We start from the raw sequence: 21,321 nt of genomic DNA on the forward strand, positions 1-21,321 counted from the left end.
GTGGAACAGGCAGAAACTGGGCCTTCCTCCTCCGCCAGATGCTCCTGAGCAGGCAGCACGTATCTCAGGAACGAGGAGATCCCCTTGTGATGATGCAGCAGGCATCGTCCTGGTACTCTGTGCAAGCTGTCCTGTTGTCCCTGGCCCGGGCAAGGGACTGCTGGAGCCATCACAGGGAGGTTTGGGGTCCTACACAGGGTCTTTGTGTTGCCTAGAGGGAAAAGGCTTCTATTACCCACTGCCAGGCATCAGCCCCATTGCACATCCCCCAGGCAAGGTGAGCCCGGGCTGCTAGCTACATTCAAGGACAAGTTCAACTCATCGTGCAAGCTCCTGGTCTCCTCTCCCCACCTCGCAGAAATCAGGCTGCCTGCCAAACATACAGAAACAGCCCGTCCCAGGCCTGCATCTCTGAAAGAAAAGGCTCTGAGGGTATTTTGGCCAGGCTAGAAAACGAACCAGCCGCCCTCTCTACGACCTCCCCTAGCACGCAGCTTGACACCACGTTTGGCTGGCCCAGGGGAAGCAGACCCTTGAAGCAGGTGCCTCTAGATCATCCTTCCTCCACTGCAAGACACCTTCCCTTCACGCAGGGATGTTCATGGATGTAATCCGGTGTGGCAGGAAGACAGGGGCAGCAACAGGAGACGTACGGACACAGAGGAGCAGCCAAAACACCTTCTGCTGTGTTGTCCCCGGGTTTCAGTTCCCGCAGCAAGAACAAGAGCAGAGTCAGCTGTGTGGAAGGAGACAGAAGGAGAACTAGGAAAGTGGGCTGCTTTCCTGATTTCTTTTTTTACTAGTTCCTTTTTTAATTATTTTATTTATTTTTTTTTTGATGCTCTGCTTTTCCAGGAGGTTGCAAAACCCAGAGGATGAGTCAAAACAACCCAGCAGAGCTTCCTTTTATTCTCTGCAGCCCAGGAGCAGCCAGGTGCCGTATCCCAGCTTAACCATTCAGGGGAGGCACCACTCAACCTTAGCTGGCGACGTCTTCCCTTGGGGTGCAACATCAGATCCTGGGGCTGAGCCAGGAAGGGTGGTGCTGTGGGAGAGGAGCTGAGCTGAGCCAACCCAGACCCTGCCCGCTGGCAGAAGGATGCACGCACTCGCTCCCCACCACAGCTTCTAGGGAGGGGAGTTTCTGTCCAGCGAGGGATAGCTGGTGCCCATCCAACCAAACAGCCCCCTCTCAAGGAGCTGGATGGTTCTGGGGATGGGGAGGGAGGAAGGCTGGAAAAGCCCTGAGCCAGCAGGAAACCTGCGGTGGGAAGCTCTGAGTCAGCTTCAGCTACTGCTTTGCTGCAACCCACCCTCCCCGCAGCCTCCATATGTTTTGCGTGTTTCTCCAGATTCCCTGGAACAAAGCAGAGGATCTGTGTTCCTCAAAAAGAAAGCATACACTGTGTGTGTCTGTGCTGGGTCTGCTTGTGTGTGTGTGGTGGTTTTACCCAGGTGGGCAGCCAAGCCCCACATCTGCTCTCTCACTCTCCCTCCTAAAAGGGAGAGAAAATACAATGAAAAGGGCTCAGGGGTTGAGGGAGAAGAGTTTCTCCGAGGATTTCTCAGAAACACAGGTTCCTCCCATCACGACAACTTTGGCTGAGATTTTCTGCTGGTTCAACAGTGGCCTTAGGCAGATCGGGACTGCTGACCCCACAGAGAAACCAGACACCCAGTTACTGCTGTATCAACGCTTTGGCATTGTTAGACAACATTTCTGGAGTGCTGAGTCATGCTGTTTGGGTGCTGAGTCATGTCTGCTGGGGTTGCCCCTTCCTGGTCCTGATGACAAAGAATCACAGAGTCACAGAAATGGCTGAGGTTGGAAGGGACCTCTGGAGGTCATCTGCTCCAGCCCCCCTGCCAAGCAGGGTCACATAGTGCACATCACACAGGATCATATCCCAAGTAGTCCCAAGAAGTCCCAAATAGGGTTACAATCAAAGTTTACAATTTATTAAAGGAATAGAGGTAAGCAAACAGCGCTGGGTGCGTCGGGAGTCTCTGCTCCACCAAGATGCACACAAGTCACATCAGGCAGCTGGTTTTTATGTTCCTAGGCTCCTACATATTCATTATTACTTCTAGAAAAGGCAGGGTTATTATAATTAGTTCCCGGAATCCAAACCCTCCTACTGGCACATGTGTATCAGTCTCTGGTGGTCCCTCTGGGGATCTCTCGTGCTGAAGGCTCGTAGTCTTCCTCCCAGGCTTTTTTTCTTGTCCTTCTCCTTTGTCCATCTTGGCCGGATGTCAGAGACTTGTGCAGCATCCCCTGCAAGCTTTGACTTTTAGTCATCCTTCAGCTTTCCCCTTCTCCTTAATCTCTTGGCCAGATATCTGAGACTTGCATAGTGTCCCATGCAATAGTCATAATAGTTAGCAGTCATTCTGAAACCCCTTTGTTCTCTTATCCCCTATTGACACAAATTGCTGGACTATTCCTTTGCAAGATACAAGAACCATATACATGTACATTCTGTTTTTCTGAGACCTGTGGTTATACAAGGCTATGTAAGACAGAAGGTCACATTCATACCATGCGGCCCTAGCATTGTTCCATATTGACACGAATCAGATGAACGCATTTCACGTTGGCATCCATCCCTTTGCACTGCTTCCACATAATAAGCAGCCTGGGAGCTCTCCTGCTATTTTTGTTTTCTGTAATTTGCATCCAGAGCAGCGTTTCCTCCCTCTGACAGAGCACACTCAGCCTGGGCATGTCCCTGCAGCAGAGCATTTGCAGCATCCCCCAGGATAAAAAAATACCAGGGCATCGTATAAGCTGGGCATCTTCCTGTTTCTCAGGTTCCTGCTACCTGGTAAAATATTACAGTGCCCCAAGGAGGGGGTGAACCACCCGGGCTTTGCTGGGCCACAGGAGAGGAGCGGCCAAGGGAGCGGGGCTGGTCCCTGCCACCCCCAGAACCGATCGCAGACGTCAGGCACAGATGTCACAGCGCATTCTCCACGTGGTTGGGGCAGACCTGCTCAGGAAGGTGAACTGATCCAGTACATCAGCTGGAAGCACTGAGCTTCCCATTGAAACTTGGAAGTACTGTGTGAAGATGTTGAAAAGGCTTTATTTTTATTTTTTTTTCTTTCAAATACGGCTTGGCACAGGAATTCACTGGTTCAAATCAAAAGACGAATGTTAGAGAGAGCATGCCAGGGAGGTTAGCAAAGTTCTTCCTGAGTTGCTTGCACTGATTTCACATCCCAGGGGGGCTGCTGCTTCCTGACTGAAGATCATGGGGCCAACACATGTTAGAAATCATCAGCTGCTCAGGCAAACGAGGCCAGGCTGGGGCTTGCCTTAAAGGAACAGCCTTAGGAAAATGAGACCTGGATCTGGATCTCTGCTGCAGAAGATGGGAACTGGGAAGGAATGCTCTGCTGCTGACCATCCCAAGGGGGGTGTGGGCGAGTCCAGTCTAGGCTAACCCAACAGACCCTGCACATACTATCTGTAAAACCTGGGAAACTAACGTGACTGAATTGCACATTTTTCCAGCATGCCTGAAGCAAAGCCAAAGTGAATCTAAGGGGCAGAGTGCAAAATCCCACACAATTCGCATTATACAGGCTATCTCTGCCTAGTTTCCCCCCTTCCAGTGCCTTGCTGATGACACAAGCAAGATCCCAGCAAAACTCTCTCCTGCTTTTCTGCACTGATTCTGCATCACCCAGTGCTGAGGAAACAAACTGCCAGGCTTAGCTGGCCCAACTCTCCTGCTGCACAGACCAGGAAACACTAAAAGTAAAAAAACAACTCAGCCAGCCTCAGGAGGCAGTTCTTCATCTGGCTCCCACCCAATTTTCTTTGCACAGCTAAAGCTCTGGTCCTGCCCTCACTCACAGGCTTGGCTGCTTTGCAAACCTCCTGTCTTCAAGGCACAGAGCGCAGCCCCAGGCTACAAAGTTCTTGTAGCTCCAGGCATCTACTCACCAGAAGAGCCCAGCTGGGTGCTTGCCCCATCCTACAGAGCAACAAATGGACCAGGATCACAGCACATGGGTGAGCAGTACCCGGGCTGCTTCTGCACATGTATCCATGTCCCAAATTGCAAATGCATTTGGCTCCTCAAGTCCATCTCCACCACAAGCAGGAGGAGTATGACCATCTCTGCTCTCTCCCCATGCTGGCTGGCTGGTGGCTCTGACAGGCAAACATTGCCCCGTGCATATGGGGCTCCTGCAATCCCTCAGTGCATGCAGCCCTCCAACACCCAAGCAGGCAGAATCGCTGCCTGAGACTAGGGCAAGATTTTGCAAGTGTTTCGACCCACAGACGTACCTTTTTCTGTTTTTGCCTCCACTTGCTCAACCTGGTTCTGGAAGTACTGAGAAGAACAACCAGGAGGGTTCAATCTCCACTGCATTTTTAGAAATGGATAGCCACTTTCTCCTTGCTGAGTGCCCTTCCCCAGCTCCAACAGAAGCGCCTTGCCTGTGACAACAGCCATCACTGCATTTGGCAGGTCACCTCGCTTGTCTCCCACTTCCAGACACTTGCCAGAGCAGGGACAGTGCCCACACTGGTGCCTGAGCAGAGCAATGCCTGTCCCTTGCAGGCTGTGGGCACCGTGTCGTGCACTGAGCTGAGGGAAACCACTTGATTTGGCAGGTGCTTTTTGGCTGCAAGATCCCCTTGTCTCAGGAGTATCCTTCTGGGCACAGCATGATTAGATCAGTGATCTAAAGACATTTGTACGGAGCTTGCATTATTCAAGGCTTGGTGAAGTCTTTTATAAAGCAATAAAAGCAGATAAGGTGACCAGTTACCCACTTTCCCATGTCTGGAAGGTCATGACTGCTCGTCATGTGGCTCCTCTGCATGCAGGGCATGCCAGCAGCCTGGAGAGGCCTGATGTGCCTGGCCAGTGCTGCAGGCATTACTGGAAATCTGTGCGTACTTAGGGCTAAAATTGGGCTTGGGGATATGAAAGTGCTGAGACTGTGACCCTAGCATCAATTCAGAGCAAATCAGGCATCTCCCATTGAGGAGATCGCTGCAAAACTGCTCCTGGGGTGCGTGCCCTGCCAGCCCAGCTGCAGTGCTGGGTCCAGAGAGTAAGGGTTGAGAGGAAGGATGAGGGCACAGGCATCAGCCAGAGGGGCAAGGAGGGAGCAAATACCAACCCCACAGGGAGACCTGCCCAGGGGCTGTGGCAGGAAGCCGTTACCTGCAAAACAAAAGTGTCTGCTTTACAAGAAACACGAGGAAGAGTGGGAATGGGTGAGCAGCTGGGGGGGGGGGGGGAGTTCCCCAGCATTGCTGCTGCGGCACAGATGGACCTCTGCACAGATGAGCACTCCAGGCAACAAAGAGCTTTTCCCTCAAAAACAAGCAAACAAATAATAATAAAAAAAAAACAACTACCTTCTACCTCTAGCTCCTGTGCCTGGGTGCTCAGCAGCCCTTTGCCAGGGTGCAGCACCTCCACAGTGGGTGTGAACTGCTGCAGAGACAACACCTGCTGCCAGGAAGGGCCACCAGCATGAGCCAGGAACATCCACAGGCCACCAAGAACGGCTGGTGCCGTGACCAAACAGCCAGGGATGATGAGGAAAGGAGAATGAAGGCGGCCTGGGGGTCGCTTGCAGTGCACGGGGACCACCTGCTTCACTGGGATGATTGCTCTAAATCCAGTGCTCCAGGAACAATGAGGCCACCTGTATGGGCCAGAGGAGTTTGTAGTATTAAAGTAGGACTGGAAAGATGCTTGAGAGGTTTTTAGTTCAAGCTTTTGCTCTGGCACTGAGGGAAGGACAATTCCTATCCCTCCTTACCCCAGCCCACGGCAAATAGGGACCAGAGAGGAAGTTGATGCTTCCCTCCCAGACACACAAAGGGAGCAGAGCAGCCACAATGTCTCATAATAAGAGCTGCTGGAACTGCTCCTTTCCTTTCAATGAGATCCTACTTGTGAATAGCTCCCTCTCCCTGAATCCTGACCAGCAGCATGTGGCCCACTGGGGCTTCCCTGCTGGAAATTTGCAGAAAGACAGCGTTTTCAGGATTCAGTGGAAAAGACAGTGCCACTTCTGGCAGGCAGGATGAGGAGTGGGCCAAGTTCTTTTCTTAAAGGAAAAAATGCCATTCATCGTGTGAGAGTGCTAGAAAAATGAGCCACTGTGTCCCTGCCGAGGGTGGCTGTGGCACGAAGACTTGGCAGGGCGATGGGCCACGGGGCAGCTTCTCCCATCGTGGGTTTCACCAGGGTCCAGCCTCTCGCTCACAGTCAGGTCCTGTTTCGCCCCAAGCCACAGATTTGCCCCCAGCACACCACTCGGTGCTACCACAGCTGCCTGCTGGGGCCGGGTGACAGGCCACGGCTTCCCCGTGCCCCATCCTTAGAGGAGAGAAAGCCAAAGCTCTGCTGTGCTTCACTCAGGTCTCACTCCCACTGCAGAGCTAACAACAGCGGGTCACACCTGACCGCGGGGCCATCAGGCAGCAGCCCTCCTCCGGCCTTTCCTTTTGCTTTCCCAACATCTCAACCCTTCCCAGCAGCTGGGAACGCTTTGGGATCGCCAGCCGGCCACTAGAGAACCCCCAAACACCCTTTCCCCCTCTGCCAGCCCAGCACCCAGACCCGGGGCTGCTTCTCCCCAGCGCTCCCCGACGGCCCCGGGCCCACCCCCGGCGGGGCCCGCCCCGTGCCCGCCCCGCCGCCGCTCCCTTCCCCTCGGAGCACGGCGGCGGCCGGGCCATGGCCCCGCAGCAGCCCCGGGCCGGCCCGTACGGGCTTTCCGCTGCCGGTGGCGGCTCCGAGGCCCGCATGCTGGGGGACGGCCCCGGCGGCGACCCCCGGTGGGAAGGGGGAAAGCGGCGGAGGCGGCGGTGCTGCGGGCCGCTGTGGGGCAGCGTGGCCGTCATGGCCATCGTCGCCCTGCAGATCGCCTCCACCACCGGCCTCTTCGTCTACTTCACCATGGCCATCTCCAAGGTGAGCCCGCCGCCGGGACGAAGCTGCCGCTACCGGGAGGGGGCTCGGGGTTCGTGGCGGAGCCGGGCTGGGGGCAGGAGCCCCCCCGGGAGGCGGGGAGGGGGCGCCCCGAGCCCCGGGGAAGGGGGCTCAGCACCCTGCAGGGCTGCTAAAGCCTCTTTAGGAGCTGGTAGGGGAGCTCCTGCTCGGTCCCAGCACGTAACCATCAGGTATGACCCTGCCCCACTGCTGCCTGCTGGGGACCACCAGTCCCAAGAGCTTCAGGGCCCCCCATGACCATCACCCGGGTGCTGTCCTTGCTGCAACAACCTGATCCTGTTGGCAAACCCAGCTACGCGCACTACTGCCACTGCTAAGATCCCCTAGCAGTGGAAGGGTTGAGGAGGGTAAACACCGATGAGAAGAGCTCTTTGCTATGGAGAAAGGGAAACTAAATACTGCCAAGCAGCTTTCTGGGCAGCTCCACCACTGGTAACCGTCAGCTTTGGTGATGGAGGGCTCGTCGGCAAGAAAAGAGCGCTGGAGTGCCAAGCATGGCACAAAAACACAACAGAGAGGGAAAAAATTGGGAAAAGTCCTGCCCGTGGATGCAGGGGGAGCAGCCTGTCTGGTGCCCGGTCCAGCATCCTTTGGAGCAGACTCCCCTCCAGGCTTTGTTTCCGTGCCTGGATCCCATGTGGCACCCACTGGGAAGGATTTACATGAAAAGCAGCAGCGAGAGAACGGAAATGTGGGCAGACAGAGCCTCAGGGAATGGATGAAGACAGATTGCCACTTGAATTTACCTTTTCAGATGATTTTGGAGTCTATTCACCAGGTCCCTGCACGGGATCAGTGCTAGGTGTAGGCAATCAGAGCTCAGCACATCTGGGGTCTCTGAACAACCCAGGCAGCCTGTCCTCACCCCGGTGCACACGCATACACCGGGTCCTCCCCCTGCCACCCCCCTCCCCCAGTTTTACAGAATTTTCTCTCCTGCTTTCCACTTAATTTAAAGCCTTACCCTGTGCATGCTTCCCAGGAGGGGAGCCAGACAAGGCGGGCAGAGTAGCTACCCTCTGAAATGAGAAGTGCTGGTGGCACAGGCAGCCTCGAGGCAATTAGCATCGTAGTCAGTGCCAGGCAGCTGTTAGTGGGCAGAGGGATAAAGCGTGCGGCTGCGGTGCCTGCGGTGCCCGTGGTTATGCTGGGACTGAGCATGTGCTTGTGTTGTGGAGCTCCACTGCTTGGAGCTTTACTTCCTCAGCAGGCGCTGTGCATCCACCCACTCAGACAGGCACGTCTCTGCACGACTGCAGCCTCGCTGGCCAAATCCACATGAGGCGAAACTGCTCGGGCTACGCTCACCCTTTTGCAGTCATCCAGCTGTACGAGCCACCACACCACTTCCTCTGCGTTCATCGCTGCAGCCCACCTCTGAAACAAAAATCCAAATCCAGCCCGCCAGCGCTAGGACTGACTGTTGGCCCAATAGGAAAAAAAAATACTTTTTGTCTTATTTCACGTAGCTTTTCTGCAGGTACTAGAGTCTCCACTGATCCCAGTCAAGGGGCAGGCAGTGGTCTGGTGGGAGCTGCAGGGCTTAGAGCAGGCAGGGACCCTTGGGAAGCACAGGATGCTGGTGACACTGACATCGAGGCCAAGCCCTGTGTCCTGATCTGGGACAGACCAAGGTGATAAAGGTGGGATGGGCAAGGTGCTTGCGTTCGTTCCTGGCTCCTGGCACGCTGATTTCAGGGCAGTTGTCCCATCTGTGCCTTGGTTTTCCCACACCCGATACAGCAGAACAGCAACCCAGCAGCTGGCCGTGCCTGGCATCTGTAGAGGAGCTCACCCCACTGGGACACCGGGGTCAGAACCGAGCCAGCTGGCGAGGCACAGCTCACCATGCAGCAGCTCACATCGTACGGAAGGCAGGCTTCCCATCCCAAACCACAAGCTAGCAGACTAGGAAGTTTTTAAGACCTGCCTGGGCTGAGTGCTCGGCCTCCAGCCAGTACGGCTCAGTCCTGGAAGGGGGAAGGTGCGTGAGAACCCCTGACGCTGCAGGAGCCAGGCCAAAGGCAGCTGAACCCATACACGTCCCCTCCAGGGGAATCTCCTCTGCGTCCACCAGCCAAATCACACTCACACATACTGCCTTCGCCTGCTCTGTGCAATTCGTGGACGTCTGGGTGGTTCTGTTCCAGCTCAAAGCCCAGTCACAAGGGAGCCTGGAGGAGCTGAGGTGCCTGCAGCTCATCAACCAGCAGCAGGAGGGCTCCAACTTGGAGGAGCTGATCAGCGACCAGTCTTGCCTCAAGCTGGCCAACACCATCAAAGCCTACGTGGCTGTGGTGAGCACGGGCCCGTGGGGTTGGGGAGGGTGGGACACACCAGAGGAGGGCTCCTGCTTGTCTCCCTGCTTCAGTTTCCCCATCCGTCTCAGGAAGGGGTGGCAGAGGCTTGATTTCAGCGGGATCAGAGCAGTGCAGCTGCACGCCAGGCCCTCTGCAGGTCTCTGCATCGAGGAGCTGGTAGGGTCCAAAGGCACGGCCTGAAAAAGGGAAAAGATATGAGGAGCTGGGGAGTGGGGAATGTCCTTTGCACCTTTAAAAACTTTAAACCATGGGCTCTTTTTCTTCTCTAATGGTTCAGGTGACGGAGAACATGGCCCACAGGAGCGTGAAGGGTGAGTTCGTCCTGGCTGAGCACCTGGGGCAGGGGACGGGGCTCCGCTCCCTGGTGCTGCCAAGCAAGGATCTGTTTGCTTGAACCCAAAGTGCAGCTGGGCAGAGGGAGCCACAGCCCACGCGTGCACTGCTCAGCTTGTGGCCAGGGCTGCCAGCAGGCTGGGCTGCTCGGGGGCAAACTCCACCAGGCACAGCCCCACGGCTGTGAGCTGGGGTGGGACGGGGGGCACAGACTGTCCCACCGGGCAGGGAAGGGGCTCACATCCCTCGGCATGGGTTGGAGGGGCAGCCTGGGGAGCCTGTCTACCAAAGGGGCAGCACAGACCGTAAGATAATAATTGACCAGATATTTCCATCCCCAAGTAAACACCCTCTTTGTAGGGTCAGCGAGGCATAGTCCTGCCCAGATCTTTCTGGTCGCTAAGGACATGCTCTGGTGGCATGGGTCGGGGGGTCCCCATGCACTCTGGCCTCTATAGCCCTTTGTCTCTTTCCTCGCAGAGGCGCAGAAGAGCTACTTCAATACCTCGGAGGGACAGGTTCCTCCCAAAACACCTGGCAAACCCTCAGCACATCTCACCCTCCGCCCGCAGAGCCTGGCCCTGGATGGTGAGTTGGGGGTGGCGAGCAGGGCACTGGAGAGTTCCCAGGGTGGGATATGGGGAGGAGAGCTCACCCAAAGGGCAGGGGGCTCAGTGTGGGAGGTTGCATTTGGTGGCAGATGGGGAGGTTTCTCCTCTCCAGAATGGCCGAGGTTGGAAGGGACCTCTGAAAAATCACCTAGTCCAACGCCCCCGCCAAACAGGATCACCTCGAGCACAGTGCACGGGTCTCCAGTCCAAGGCCACGCTCTCTACCCCCACTCCAAGCTGCAAGACCCTGGGAAAGTGAAAGGGCCACCCCGTCCCTTCCTCCTGCCCCTGGAGGATGCTTCCCAGCGCAGTGTCCTCCCCTTGGTGACCCTTCCTTCTCCCCAGGGATCTCCAACCGCTTCGGGAACCTCTCCCAGTCCTGCCGCCACGCCATCGCTCGCTGGGAGGACGGCACCATCCACTCCCACCTGCAGAACATCACCTACCGGGACGGCCGGCTGCGGGTCAACCAGGCGGGCAAGTACTACGTCTACTCCCAGATCTACTTTCGCTACCCCAGCGAGGGGGCCAGCACCCGCCTCTCCGGCCCCCAGCTCGTGCAGTGCATCAACTGGAAGACGTCCTACAGCCAGCCCATCCTCCTGCTCAAAGGGGTCGGCACCAAGTGCTGGGCTCCTGAGGCAGACTACGGCCTCCACGCTCTCTACCAGGGGGGACTGTTTGACCTCAAGGCCGGTGATGAGCTCTTTGTCTCGGTCTCCTCGCTGGCCATTGACTACAACGACGCAGCAGCCAGCTATTTCGGGGCCTTCCGGCTCGACCTGTGACTGCCTCCTCATCCTCACGCCTCCCCTGTGCCCCTGCCATGTCGACTCTTCTGTGCGGCCCAGGGCAGCAGCTATTATTTGAGCTGCTGCTGAATGGAGAGCCCCTCCTGGTCCCGTTGCCTTCACCTGTATGGGACAGCAGCCACATGGCCGGGGGGCCTGGTGCAGCATCGGTCCCTGCGTGTCTGCTGGAGCTGGGTGAGACTGCAGGGAACCCAGCAAGAGCCACACCACCAGTGTACCTTGTAACCACCCCCCCGACCCTCCACAAAGCAGAGGCGCAGGGTCACAGCCACAAATGCGAGACCAGTTCTCCCTGTGGAAGGACAACCAACCCCCTGCAACTCTGCATCCACGTTTGGCACAGGCAGGCCCAGCAAACCAGGCTGCGAGGCTCAGGGAGCCTGAGCTGGAGGCGTTTGGGGCAGAAGTCAGGATTAGCAGAGAACAGTGGCACGGTGAGCACTGCTCCAGGGCTGCCCGCCGCCCCAACAGCATCAGGGGACAGCCTGCGGGCTCAGGGCAGCTCCAGCACCCGCTTCCAGAAAGCAGCAAAGGAGTTTCATTTCAGGATAGTTAGCAACCTGGGCCAGTGCCAACAATCAGTTTCTGAGGAGCCAAAGAGCAGGGCACAGAGCTGGACTAATTAACAACACAAACAACCACACCCAGGCACGTGGCAGAGACGCGCACCTTGCCTCGGTGGATTAGACGTCCTCAGTGGCACTGCATCCACAGAGCCCAGGGCACAGCACGTCTCGCTCAGCATCTTCTCTCCACCCCCAAATAGATGTGAATGCATCACGCCGAGAGTACCACACCACCAGGAGCCCGGCGAAGCCCGGCAGAAGAGCAGAAAGCTGGGGGAGCTTCAGCCCCTGGCCCGGTCCTCAGCAGCTGGCACAAGCACCAGCACCCGCAGACCCCCTCAGGTGCTTCTTTGTGGCCCACCCAAACCCCTGACAGTGCTGAGGAGATGCTGAACCCCCAGATCAGCTGTTCCTTGGGAGCAGCCTGGCCTGGGGCAGCTCCCCATGAGCCTTGTGTGAGAGCAGTGGGCTGCACGGAGGGGTGCGCAGCCCCCTGATGCTAAGCTGTGCTGCAGATGAGCTGGTCCAGCCTGCGGGACACGGTGCAGCTCAGATAGACAGTGCCAAGCCGAGGTGCTTCTGACCTTCGGGTTTTGTTTCCCCCAGCCCTGTTGGGCCAGCACAGCTGCTCTCCTGCTCACACCCTGAGCCTTCGCGGTCATTACCCTCCACAATTTCAGCTCAGGCCATGCTTGAGCCCAGGCAGCAGCAGCAGCATGGAGCTGAGCACGGACAAGACCAAACCCCCGTTGTTAAACCCCCAGGATGTGACGGACACAAAAGACTTGTTGAAGCAGAGCATGATAGATAGAGCTGGCTTGGGCACTGGGGTGGATGTAGCCCACTTTTGTAATTACTTGTGTACTCTGTATCATATTAAGGCTGTTGGCGTGCAAGTTGTTCTGCACGGACAGGCCAGCGGCACAGACTCCCACAAAGGATGCAAGTACCCCTCCTGCCAGCACAGCTCTGGCGTGGGGGTCTCAGTGCCTGTTTAAATAAATCCTGTACTCCAGCACTGGTCTTGCACCTCTGCATCAGGCTCACCCTGCGTAACCAGCCCTATACCCCTGAACAGCCCCAGTGCTGCCCAGACTTGACAGGTTGATGACGGAGTCAGCTCCCCTGCTTTCCCCTAACATGCCACAGAGCATTTGAGTGTTGTGCAGCCCCCCTCGCTGCAGAGCAGCCCTGTCTGCCCCCCCCACACCACATTCCTTGCCACGGCAGATAATCCAGCACAAAATACCAGCAGGCAGAGTGCTGCACGGGCTGGGAGCAGCGGACTGGCTTGCCCCCTTCTTGCTGCAGACTTCAGCCCTCGTACCTCCTCACCTGCCTGAGCAGAGCCCTGCTGCCCTGCCCTGCTCCCAGCCTGACCCCCCTGCCCCAAGACACCGTGCTAGCACGCCAGCGGCAGCAGTGAAGCAGCTCAGGTATCAAGGCAGAGCCGTGAGTGCCAAGGCTGCCCTGGGGAGCAGGCGTGCGTGGTTTCCAGCAGCTCCATCCCTGAGAGCTGCAGGCAGACCCCAGTGAACGCTGCAGGCAGTCGCTGGTCCTGTCCCATCTTGCATCCCTAATCTCTCCAACGGCTCCGCAGCCCAGGCCAAGGTTGTGCCAGGGCAGCTGCTGCCACTCCCCTGGGAATGCCTGAGGCTTTCCCAGAGAGAGAGATGCTCCCCTGCTTCTGCCCCCCATGGGGAGGTGCACGCTAGCTGAGCCCACCTGGGGCATTCAGCCTTCACCCCATTCCTCTACACCATCCTGAGCCATCTGCAGCTCTCCCCCACGGTGCTGGGAAAGGAAATGCTTGGGCATACCATGCAGGAAACCAACTGCTCCCATCAGCTCTCGCCCACTAGTAGCAGGAGGCTGGCGTCTCGTGGGCTACCTCCCAGTTTTCTGGGGTAGTGGGAGTCTTTGTGCTGCTCCTGTCTCTGCTTTGGGGTTGCCAAGCCCAGCCCAAGGCTGCTGGGACCTGGGACAGCTCAGCCAAACCAGGGCCAAACCCCAGGGTGCTGAGATGGGCTTGTTCCCCTCCACACTGAAGCTAGGCAGGAGTTGCTCTTTGTTCCTGCTGCCCATCCCACAGCTTTCCAGCCTGAGCCTTCTGTCTCCATCCTTGGCTGCCCCCACACACCACCCTGCTCCATGCCCAGCACCCCCTGCATTCCCCTCGCTGGCATTTCTGTGTCATCCCTGCTGTGCTGCAGAGCCTTGCTTCAGCCCCAGCAGCCCCTCTCCGGAGGAAGTCCCATGGCCTCACAGATGGAAAAGGCTTGGCCACGAAGCGTGCTCGTCTCTGACCGTCATGTTTTGCTCTTGCCCAACACAAACAAAGCAGCGAAGCCTGCAGCACAGCTGTGTCACACGCAATCCTGTTTTAGCAAAGATCCCCAACCGCGCCAGTCCTCGCTGCACGCTTACAGACCAGCGGGCTTCTGGCGCTATTGCAAAACCCTTCCCTCAAGAAGTACCACTTAAATGGGACTGTATTCTTCCCAGTCTCATCTTCCCTCTTGCTTTCTGGGCTGGCTTGGTGACCAGCGCCAGGAATCGGACTCCCAGGGCTCTTCCAAGAGCACCGAGCTCAGCTGGGCTCCTGTGGCCTCAGCCCCTGAGCTGCCTTTGGCAACAGCTGGGGGAGCTCAGAGCTCGACCAGACAACTTGGAGCTGCAGGAAACGGAGCAGGAGGTGCAAAGGTTTTCATTGAAACACAGTTTAGCTTTCCCCCAGCGTGGAGGAGCAGCCAGGAGTCCATGGCATCCCAGGTAAACCATCCTGGTGCATGACCTGGGAGAGTCAGGCCCCGTGCCCAGCTCCACTTTCCTGCGAGGGAGATGATTTGTGGGCAGAGTTTTTTTTTTATAGAAGACGAACTACAAAAGCATCAGGCCAAGTGGCATCCTCTTTAGTCTGCTGAGAGCCAGGCACCACTGGGCAATGAGAGAAGTGACAGACTAGGGGAAAAAAATAGCTGGCACAGCGAGGGGTAGCTTGGCTCTGGCCTGGGACTGTCCTGTCAAGGCACTGCAACACCTCTGGCAGCTCTGCAGCTTTTCCAGCCCCCCTGGTCTGTGTGTGCTTCACAGGGCCCAGCCGTGGGGTGAGAGGCTTGCAAGCAGCCTCCAGCACCAGACCTGCTGACAACTGCACCTCTGACATCCCAGGTACAGACCTCTTCCTTTGCTGGCTCTCAGACAGCTCAGGAACCAGGTGTGCACTCCAGCTGCTCCTGGTTTCTCTGGAAAAGCAGCAGCAGCATTTTACAGGTGCTCCAGCCTCCATTCCGAGCATTGCAGTCACGTAAAACTGCAGCAACCATCACCAGAAACCCCTCTCTGCCTCACAAAGGGGGGTGTTCTGTGTCAGCCCTGGGATTTCACCAGCTGCAGACACAAGATGACCCCATTATCAGCAAGGACACAAAGCCCCGCCGCCAGGATAAACAGAGGGAGGGCAGGCACTGCTAGTGCTGCAGGGAACAACCCGGGGAAGAAATCTGGGGCCCTGCTGCCTGCACCAGCACTGTGGAGAAGGGCAATGGTTTGAAGTTTCCCAAATTAAAACCAAATGTAAAAAACAAACAGCAAGAGGTGTTGGATTCAAGACCATACCGCACCGATGAGGGGAGGCAGGGGGTAATCTCCTGCTTCTGCACATCCCACCCAGCATGGCAGGGAGACTCCGGTCCCATTCCCACAGACACACTGATGATTCCAGCACCAGGCAAAGCTGCCTCAATGCTTGCTGGTACAAAGAACAGGCCCTGAATTTTTAAAGTTTGATTTTAATTGAAAGGCCTGGTGGCTGGGCAAGGTCAACCCAACGGCCACACGCACAGCCATCCTCAGAAACTGAATGTCTTCATCTCAAAGGCTGCCTGGAGGAAGAACTTGGCTTGTGCCTTTCTCCAGGTTGTGATCTCATTTGCACAACACTATACAAAGATCTTTTTTTTTTTTTAGGAATACCTGCAGAACACCCTGAAGACATGAAGAGGACAGGGAATCTTTAACCAAGAGATTTTGAGGTCATAACCACAACCTGCTTAAGCGCTCGTTAGCTTATTTTCCTACAATTGCCAGAGATGGAACAAGCACTTTGAGTTAGCAAATAAACGAGAGCACAGAGCCAGCACTACTCATTTTCTTCATCAGAAGACTTGGGCACTCATTAAGCATCTGTGCCTCAACTACCTCACCCATATAAGATACCCAGTGTGTCAGTCTCTCTAGAAGTCTGAGACCCACAGGCAGAAGCACTACATAGCACTGCAGCTTGCAGAGTACTTTTATCCACCACAGCACCTCAAGCAAAGTCCAAAGTCATGTTCCCAGCAAGCATGGCTCTCATCTCCTCACCCGTCCCAGGGTGAAGTTCTGGTGGCATGGACAGCACCAGGGAAAGACCTTGATCTACTCCATGTTATGGATTTTACACCAGAAAGCCTGTACATGCCTATATGTGCGTGCACATGTGCATAAATAGAGACACTTTGCCACCTAGGAGCATATAAAATAATGCCATCTGTCTCGTTACTCATCTGTTTGCCCGCTGCAGTGTTACTTTGCCCTGCAGTGATTTCTTCCTGGAACTGTCAAGGCAGAGCCAGAGGCGATGTCAGGTGAGTGCAGGGGGTGTGCCGGCCTGCCTGCATTGCCTGGGAGAAACTTGTGGCTTCGGGGAACAGGATCAGTAAAAAAAAAACCTCAGTAACTAACCTCAGTAGTAGCAGCCCAGTCACCAAACTGCTCCAGAAAAGAAAAAAACACTTTGCCCCCCTTCACCCGCCACAACCTCCCTGTTCCCAGCCTGCTATCCCTGCCAGGTGACATTTCACAAACCTGATGCTTTAAAAAAAAATAAATAAAAAAATAGGGGGGATGGAAGATGCAACAACAGCTCTAATAACATTTTCAGGTTGACCTTAACTCTCATGGCCTCATCATGTTTATTTGATCAAGATGCATGCTCCTTCCTTGTAGATGCTGCCAAGTAATGCCTTATCTTCCCTGTCTCGGAGCTCTGCTTTCAGTTCATCGTGTGGCTGCGCAGACAGCTCAGACAAATTTGCCAGACAGCCAAGGGCGTTTACAATGCTAACTTTGCTGCCCTTTGTCTCAAAATAAATTCTGGGGCTGATAGTTTCTTTTTTTTTTTTTTTTCTCTTCCTCTCTGTTGTTATTAACCAGCTCATCACTACATCCAAGTCTTTTGTTCCCCTCCAAACAAGATCTGGTTTTACTTTCAAGTCCCGAGCCCAGCACAATTTCTCAGACGTAAGGAGGAAATCCACGCTGAAAAACATGTCAACACCCCAGGAAATCATTTCTTGGAACACTGTAAATAAAGCGTCCAAAGAGAAAGCCCATGCGGGAGGTTACGTCCTTACTACTGCACACACCCAGACACAAAAATTCAGGGCGCTTTTCCCTGTCCTGCAGCTGCTCCTCCTGAACCTCCACTCCCACCCCACTTCCCTGCACATCTCACAGTACAGCGCAGTCCTGCTCTGAGATAGCTCATCCCCGAGCCTTAGTTAAGCCTTGGAAGAGGAAAACGAAACCCAGCAAACCTATTTCCTTCAGCAAAAAGGGTTGGTGTAACTGGAGGAAGCAGCATGCGCTTTAAAGCAGCCCTACCTATGGGAAAACATTAATGCTCTTGCAACACGAGCGAGCAGTGAACCAGAAGAGGGAGACTGCTTCGAACACAGTTTCTCTGCCCTCCCAAAGTGATTTTCCTTTTACCACCCAGACCTTGGACTCTGAGCAGCAAATCTCAGATCTGCTGAAGCGATGAAACTGGTTCCAGCAGCTCGGTCATTCCTCCATTTTCCCTCACACAAACATCACCTCCTTCCTCTGGCGCTGTCCCAGCCCTCCCTGCCAGCACAGCCTGGCTCTGAACGTGCTCTCCCTTTGGGAAGAGCGAGCTGTATGCAGCAAAACAGCTGAGGCAGCTTGATCCAGACCCAGGTATGCAGAGCACGAAGGGGAAGGCTGCTTTCCTCTTCCCCGAGCTGGGGATACCAAGAAAAAAGATTCCAACACCTACTTTACTCACAGCATCCCTGGGGCACAGCAGAGGCAGGAGGAGACCTGCCCCTCACTTTTCCCTCCTGCCCATCAGCAGGACCTGTTAAGTGCTGATTCCAGTCCCAACCCTGCCACTCCGGGCTACTGGCAGGGTGGGAAGGGCTGGCACCAGGCCACGTTACACACTGCATTTCACGGCGACAAAGTTCAGAGAACAGCGGTTTGTTTGCGGGCAGGCAGAGAAGATGGGCTTCTTTCTCCTGTGCTGGCTGCTCAGCTCACTAGCCCCGTACCTCCGTAACAAACCACCTCGGGAATTGTGCACCCTGTTCAAATCCCAGCACTACGTTTCCTGGGAGGAAAAAAAATCAACAAGCTCCAACTCACAACCCACCCTTAAGAAGGCCCAGCAGGCATTTAAGCCTCTCCAAAACGATCCCAAATAATTTATTTCATAAATATAAAATTACCCTCACGGCGGGGGGGGAGGGTGGGGAGTATGTGTGTACAGATTTGTATAACGAGCTGTTTGCTGAAGAGAAACTCCAGGGCTCCTCCTGGAGTCACTCTGAAAGTAAAACAATACAAAAGCAAGAGCAGGATAGGACAAAACCCTTAACAGCAGCTGGAACAGCCCTAGGCAGGGGAACCCTTTTCCAAACCAGCACCATTGGTTACAGACAACGTAGAAAATGCCTGAGCTCAAAAAACTGATGATGATATCTCCCCTGACTTTTTGATGAAACAGTTTAACACATTTTGGTAGGAATTAAAGCTCCATTAAATAAAAGCTCACACCAAGCAGCTGGGAGTCTCTGGAAACAACATCTTACCTGTAGAAATGAGAGCATCAGTCCCAGTACAGAGCTATCCACCCAAATCAGCATCACGCCCTAACGAGCCCTGTGTTCTGACATCACTGCTGCAGCCAATGCAGTAACACTGACCATGTAATTTTGCTGCAAGCTCCCCCATAGAAAACTACAGCTCAGAAACACAGCTGGAGCTGAAATTATTATTATTATTTTCACATAGAAACCACTTCCACTGGTTTTATGTGGTCAGCAGGTTTTCACTTACAGAGCAGCTATGAAATCACTCCGAGCTTCTATTTTCACCTTACCCACACGTACCAGACCTCCATTCATTAAACTATATTCTCGTTCACCAAAAAAATCTGTTTTCATACTAAAAAGATGCAAGAGCGGAGAAATGTGTTCAAGTAAGAGGAAAGTTCCTCTTCAGAAGCTTGCAAAAAAAAAAAAAAAAAAAAAAAGTCTTTTACTATTGCAAAACGTTGTTTTTTTTTATTTGCCCATCTTAATGATGTTTGGTTTGGCATTGTGAGGACTTGAAACCCTGCCTCCATCAAGGACTCACCTTCTCTAAAACTCTACCAGACTGTCCCACAAATCCTGTGTTTTCTCACACTCTCATCTTCCTGTGTATGATTTTTTCAGGCCAACCTTTCGAGGACAATTCCTCCACGTCAGAAAGCCATGTGACAGGCACACTGTGATGGCTCTTTGGCCCCCGCTACCTACAGAACTACCTTCAAAAACCCCAAAATTAATTTTGCAGCTTCTGGCTGCCATGCTCCCACCCCCACACAACAGGCTGGCTCCTCTGAAGGTCTGCTCTCTCTGACCTGCCAATTTCCACAAGAGCTTCCCTTTTGGAAGCAGGGCACGAGCCAGCTGTGACACTCCAGCCTGCGACTGGATTTTCCTGTCAGCACCTGACATGCTGGACTAAAACTATTGCAGCCTTCCCACAAGCAGTCCCTCCCTTTCCCTTCCCTGATAAAGGCACTTACCACAGCGACCGAGTCCAGCGTTACATGTTAATGACTGTTAGAGAAATAAGCTGTCACGTACTGCAGATCTAATTATAACAGGGTCTTTATTTTTCAAGCTAGAGACTCCCTGCATATTGCAAAGTAAGCAAAAAAAAAAAAAAAGGCACAAAACAAAAGCTTACGTCTTCCTGGTGTCCCACGCGTGCCGAAGAGAACAAAGCTTTCTGAGCAGCATGCAACAGGCACCCCTAGCCTCCTTCGGTGCAGATATCCTCTGCAAGAAGCCTGCAAGGAAAAGAGGAGGCTTCTTCCCTGTTCTCAGACCCAGGCTCGTGAGCATCCTTCTTACTGGTAAGCAGAGGACAACCCTCTCAGAACAGGGCAAAATGCATTTAAAGGCAAAGCTTCTGCCACCACCAGACCAAGCCTGCTGACAGTCATAGGAGAGAAAGACCGCAAAGCATTTCAAGTTGTGAGCATCTTACGGGCACACAGTATCCTTGTTTCGAGCCTAAGGTGACTCGAAAACCATCTGCTGTTGTACAAAAACACCACAAAGTTGTGGCATTTGCTTTACAAACATAAGATCTTTCATCCATTGTTAACATCTTGGCTTGATTCAGCTTTAAGCCATACACAAACTCAAGTGGTTCCACCTCACTACCACGTTACAGTAGCGGCAACAGGTACTTGATGTTGGATGGCTTTGAAAAAAATAAATAAGCTGGCTTTTGTTCCAAGCACAGATGAGGAATATATTTATATTTAAGAGAGCCTAAAACTGCAAAAATCTCTAGCCATCTCTAGTTAGGAGCCCCACTTGGCCACAGAAGAAGTTTATACTGCACAGAAGCAGCAGCCTCATGTTGACAACCCATCACCTCCTGCCACTGCACCTCAGCCTCATCTTGCAGGTACTTCAGCCAGGGTGAGGGAAGTTGGTACCACGGTGTCTGTGGCTGAGGCTGTGCAGAGTGCACCACCTGCTTAGCAGCTGGAGGTTTGTCCATCAGGAAGCAGAGTAAGAGCCCCATCTCATTACTCAACAGGTCAGCTCCCACCCTGGGCCCCCTCCTGCACTGCTGGTGGTGAATCAGGAGTGAAAGGGAGCTGTTCCCATTGACAAGCCTCAGCCACAGACAAGTGAAGTCTGCTTTAGACAGAAGCCACAATTACGCTGATCCCCAAAAGGAACTTATATACGTTCAGAATTCCAGTTAACTGTCACAATTTTATTAACAGAAAATTAATCGGAACAGGGATTCAAGGAGCACAGACTTGGAACGGAGCAACTCTCAGGAACAAGTTATGTTGCTGACAGTTGTCAGGCAGGGTTCTTATTGCATAGTTAGTGAAACAAGAGACATTGAGTGGCAAACATACATAAAGTGGCAGTGTTCTCAATCCCAGAGCCAGGATCCGAGCCTGAGTTTGGTGCAGGGCTGGAGAGAATAGCAGGGAACAACAAAAAAAAAATGCATCCATGTAAACATTCCGGGCCCAGGAGTCTCCATTAAGACATCCTCAGCAACATAAGACACTGCTGATTAAGGAAGAGGTCAGTTGCACAATAACTAATATGATCAGACTTCACTTGGAAGTGCAGTAAAGCCAGGGCTTTAGGATTCAGTCCTTGCAATTTTATTACATGCTCAAAAGAAATCATGAAGAAATCCTTGTGCATATATCTAAAATAAGAGAGCATGACAAGAATACAACTGTTAACTCTTCCTTTCTCCTACTCAGGATTCTCCTAGCAAGCTAGCATCAGAGAGTAATTAAATACATTCACAGCAGATTAATCAAAATAAACTTTTTCCCAATCCAAATGTGAACCCAG

At 54.0% G+C, this 21,321-nt stretch overlaps 1 protein-coding gene across 1 annotated transcript; it reads left to right on the forward strand.

Moving 5' to 3' along the window:
* The first annotated feature begins 6,712 nt into the window (after positions 1-6,712).
* Positions 6,713-12,656, forward strand: LOC116494632 (tumor necrosis factor ligand superfamily member 10-like). Its single transcript, XM_032196600.1, has 5 exons — positions 6,713-6,959; positions 9,149-9,295; positions 9,597-9,630; positions 10,133-10,240; positions 10,609-12,656. The coding sequence occupies exons 1-5, from the start codon at positions 6,723-6,725 to the stop codon at positions 11,049-11,051; spliced, it is 969 nt and encodes a 322-aa protein (XP_032052491.1). The 5' UTR covers positions 6,713-6,722; the 3' UTR covers positions 11,052-12,656.
* Positions 12,657-21,321: the final 8,665 nt, after the last annotated feature.

This window comes from Aythya fuligula, chromosome 13 (genome assembly GCF_009819795.1).
Source record: "Aythya fuligula isolate bAytFul2 chromosome 13, bAytFul2.pri, whole genome shotgun sequence".
Taxonomy (NCBI): domain Eukaryota; kingdom Metazoa; phylum Chordata; class Aves; order Anseriformes; family Anatidae; genus Aythya; species Aythya fuligula.

Excerpts from the sequence above, each read along its gene's own strand:
- LOC116494632 (XM_032196600.1), top strand. The coding sequence starts at position 6,723 with ATGGCCCCGCAGCAGCCCCGGGCCGGCCCGTACGGGCTTTCCGCTGCC. Across the intron at positions 6,960-9,148 it reads TCACCATGGCCATCTCCAAG|CTCAAAGCCCAGTCACAAGG; the intron begins GTGAGCCCGCCG and ends GTTCTGTTCCAG. Across the intron at positions 9,296-9,596 it reads TCAAAGCCTACGTGGCTGTG|GTGACGGAGAACATGGCCCA; the intron begins GTGAGCACGGGC and ends CTAATGGTTCAG.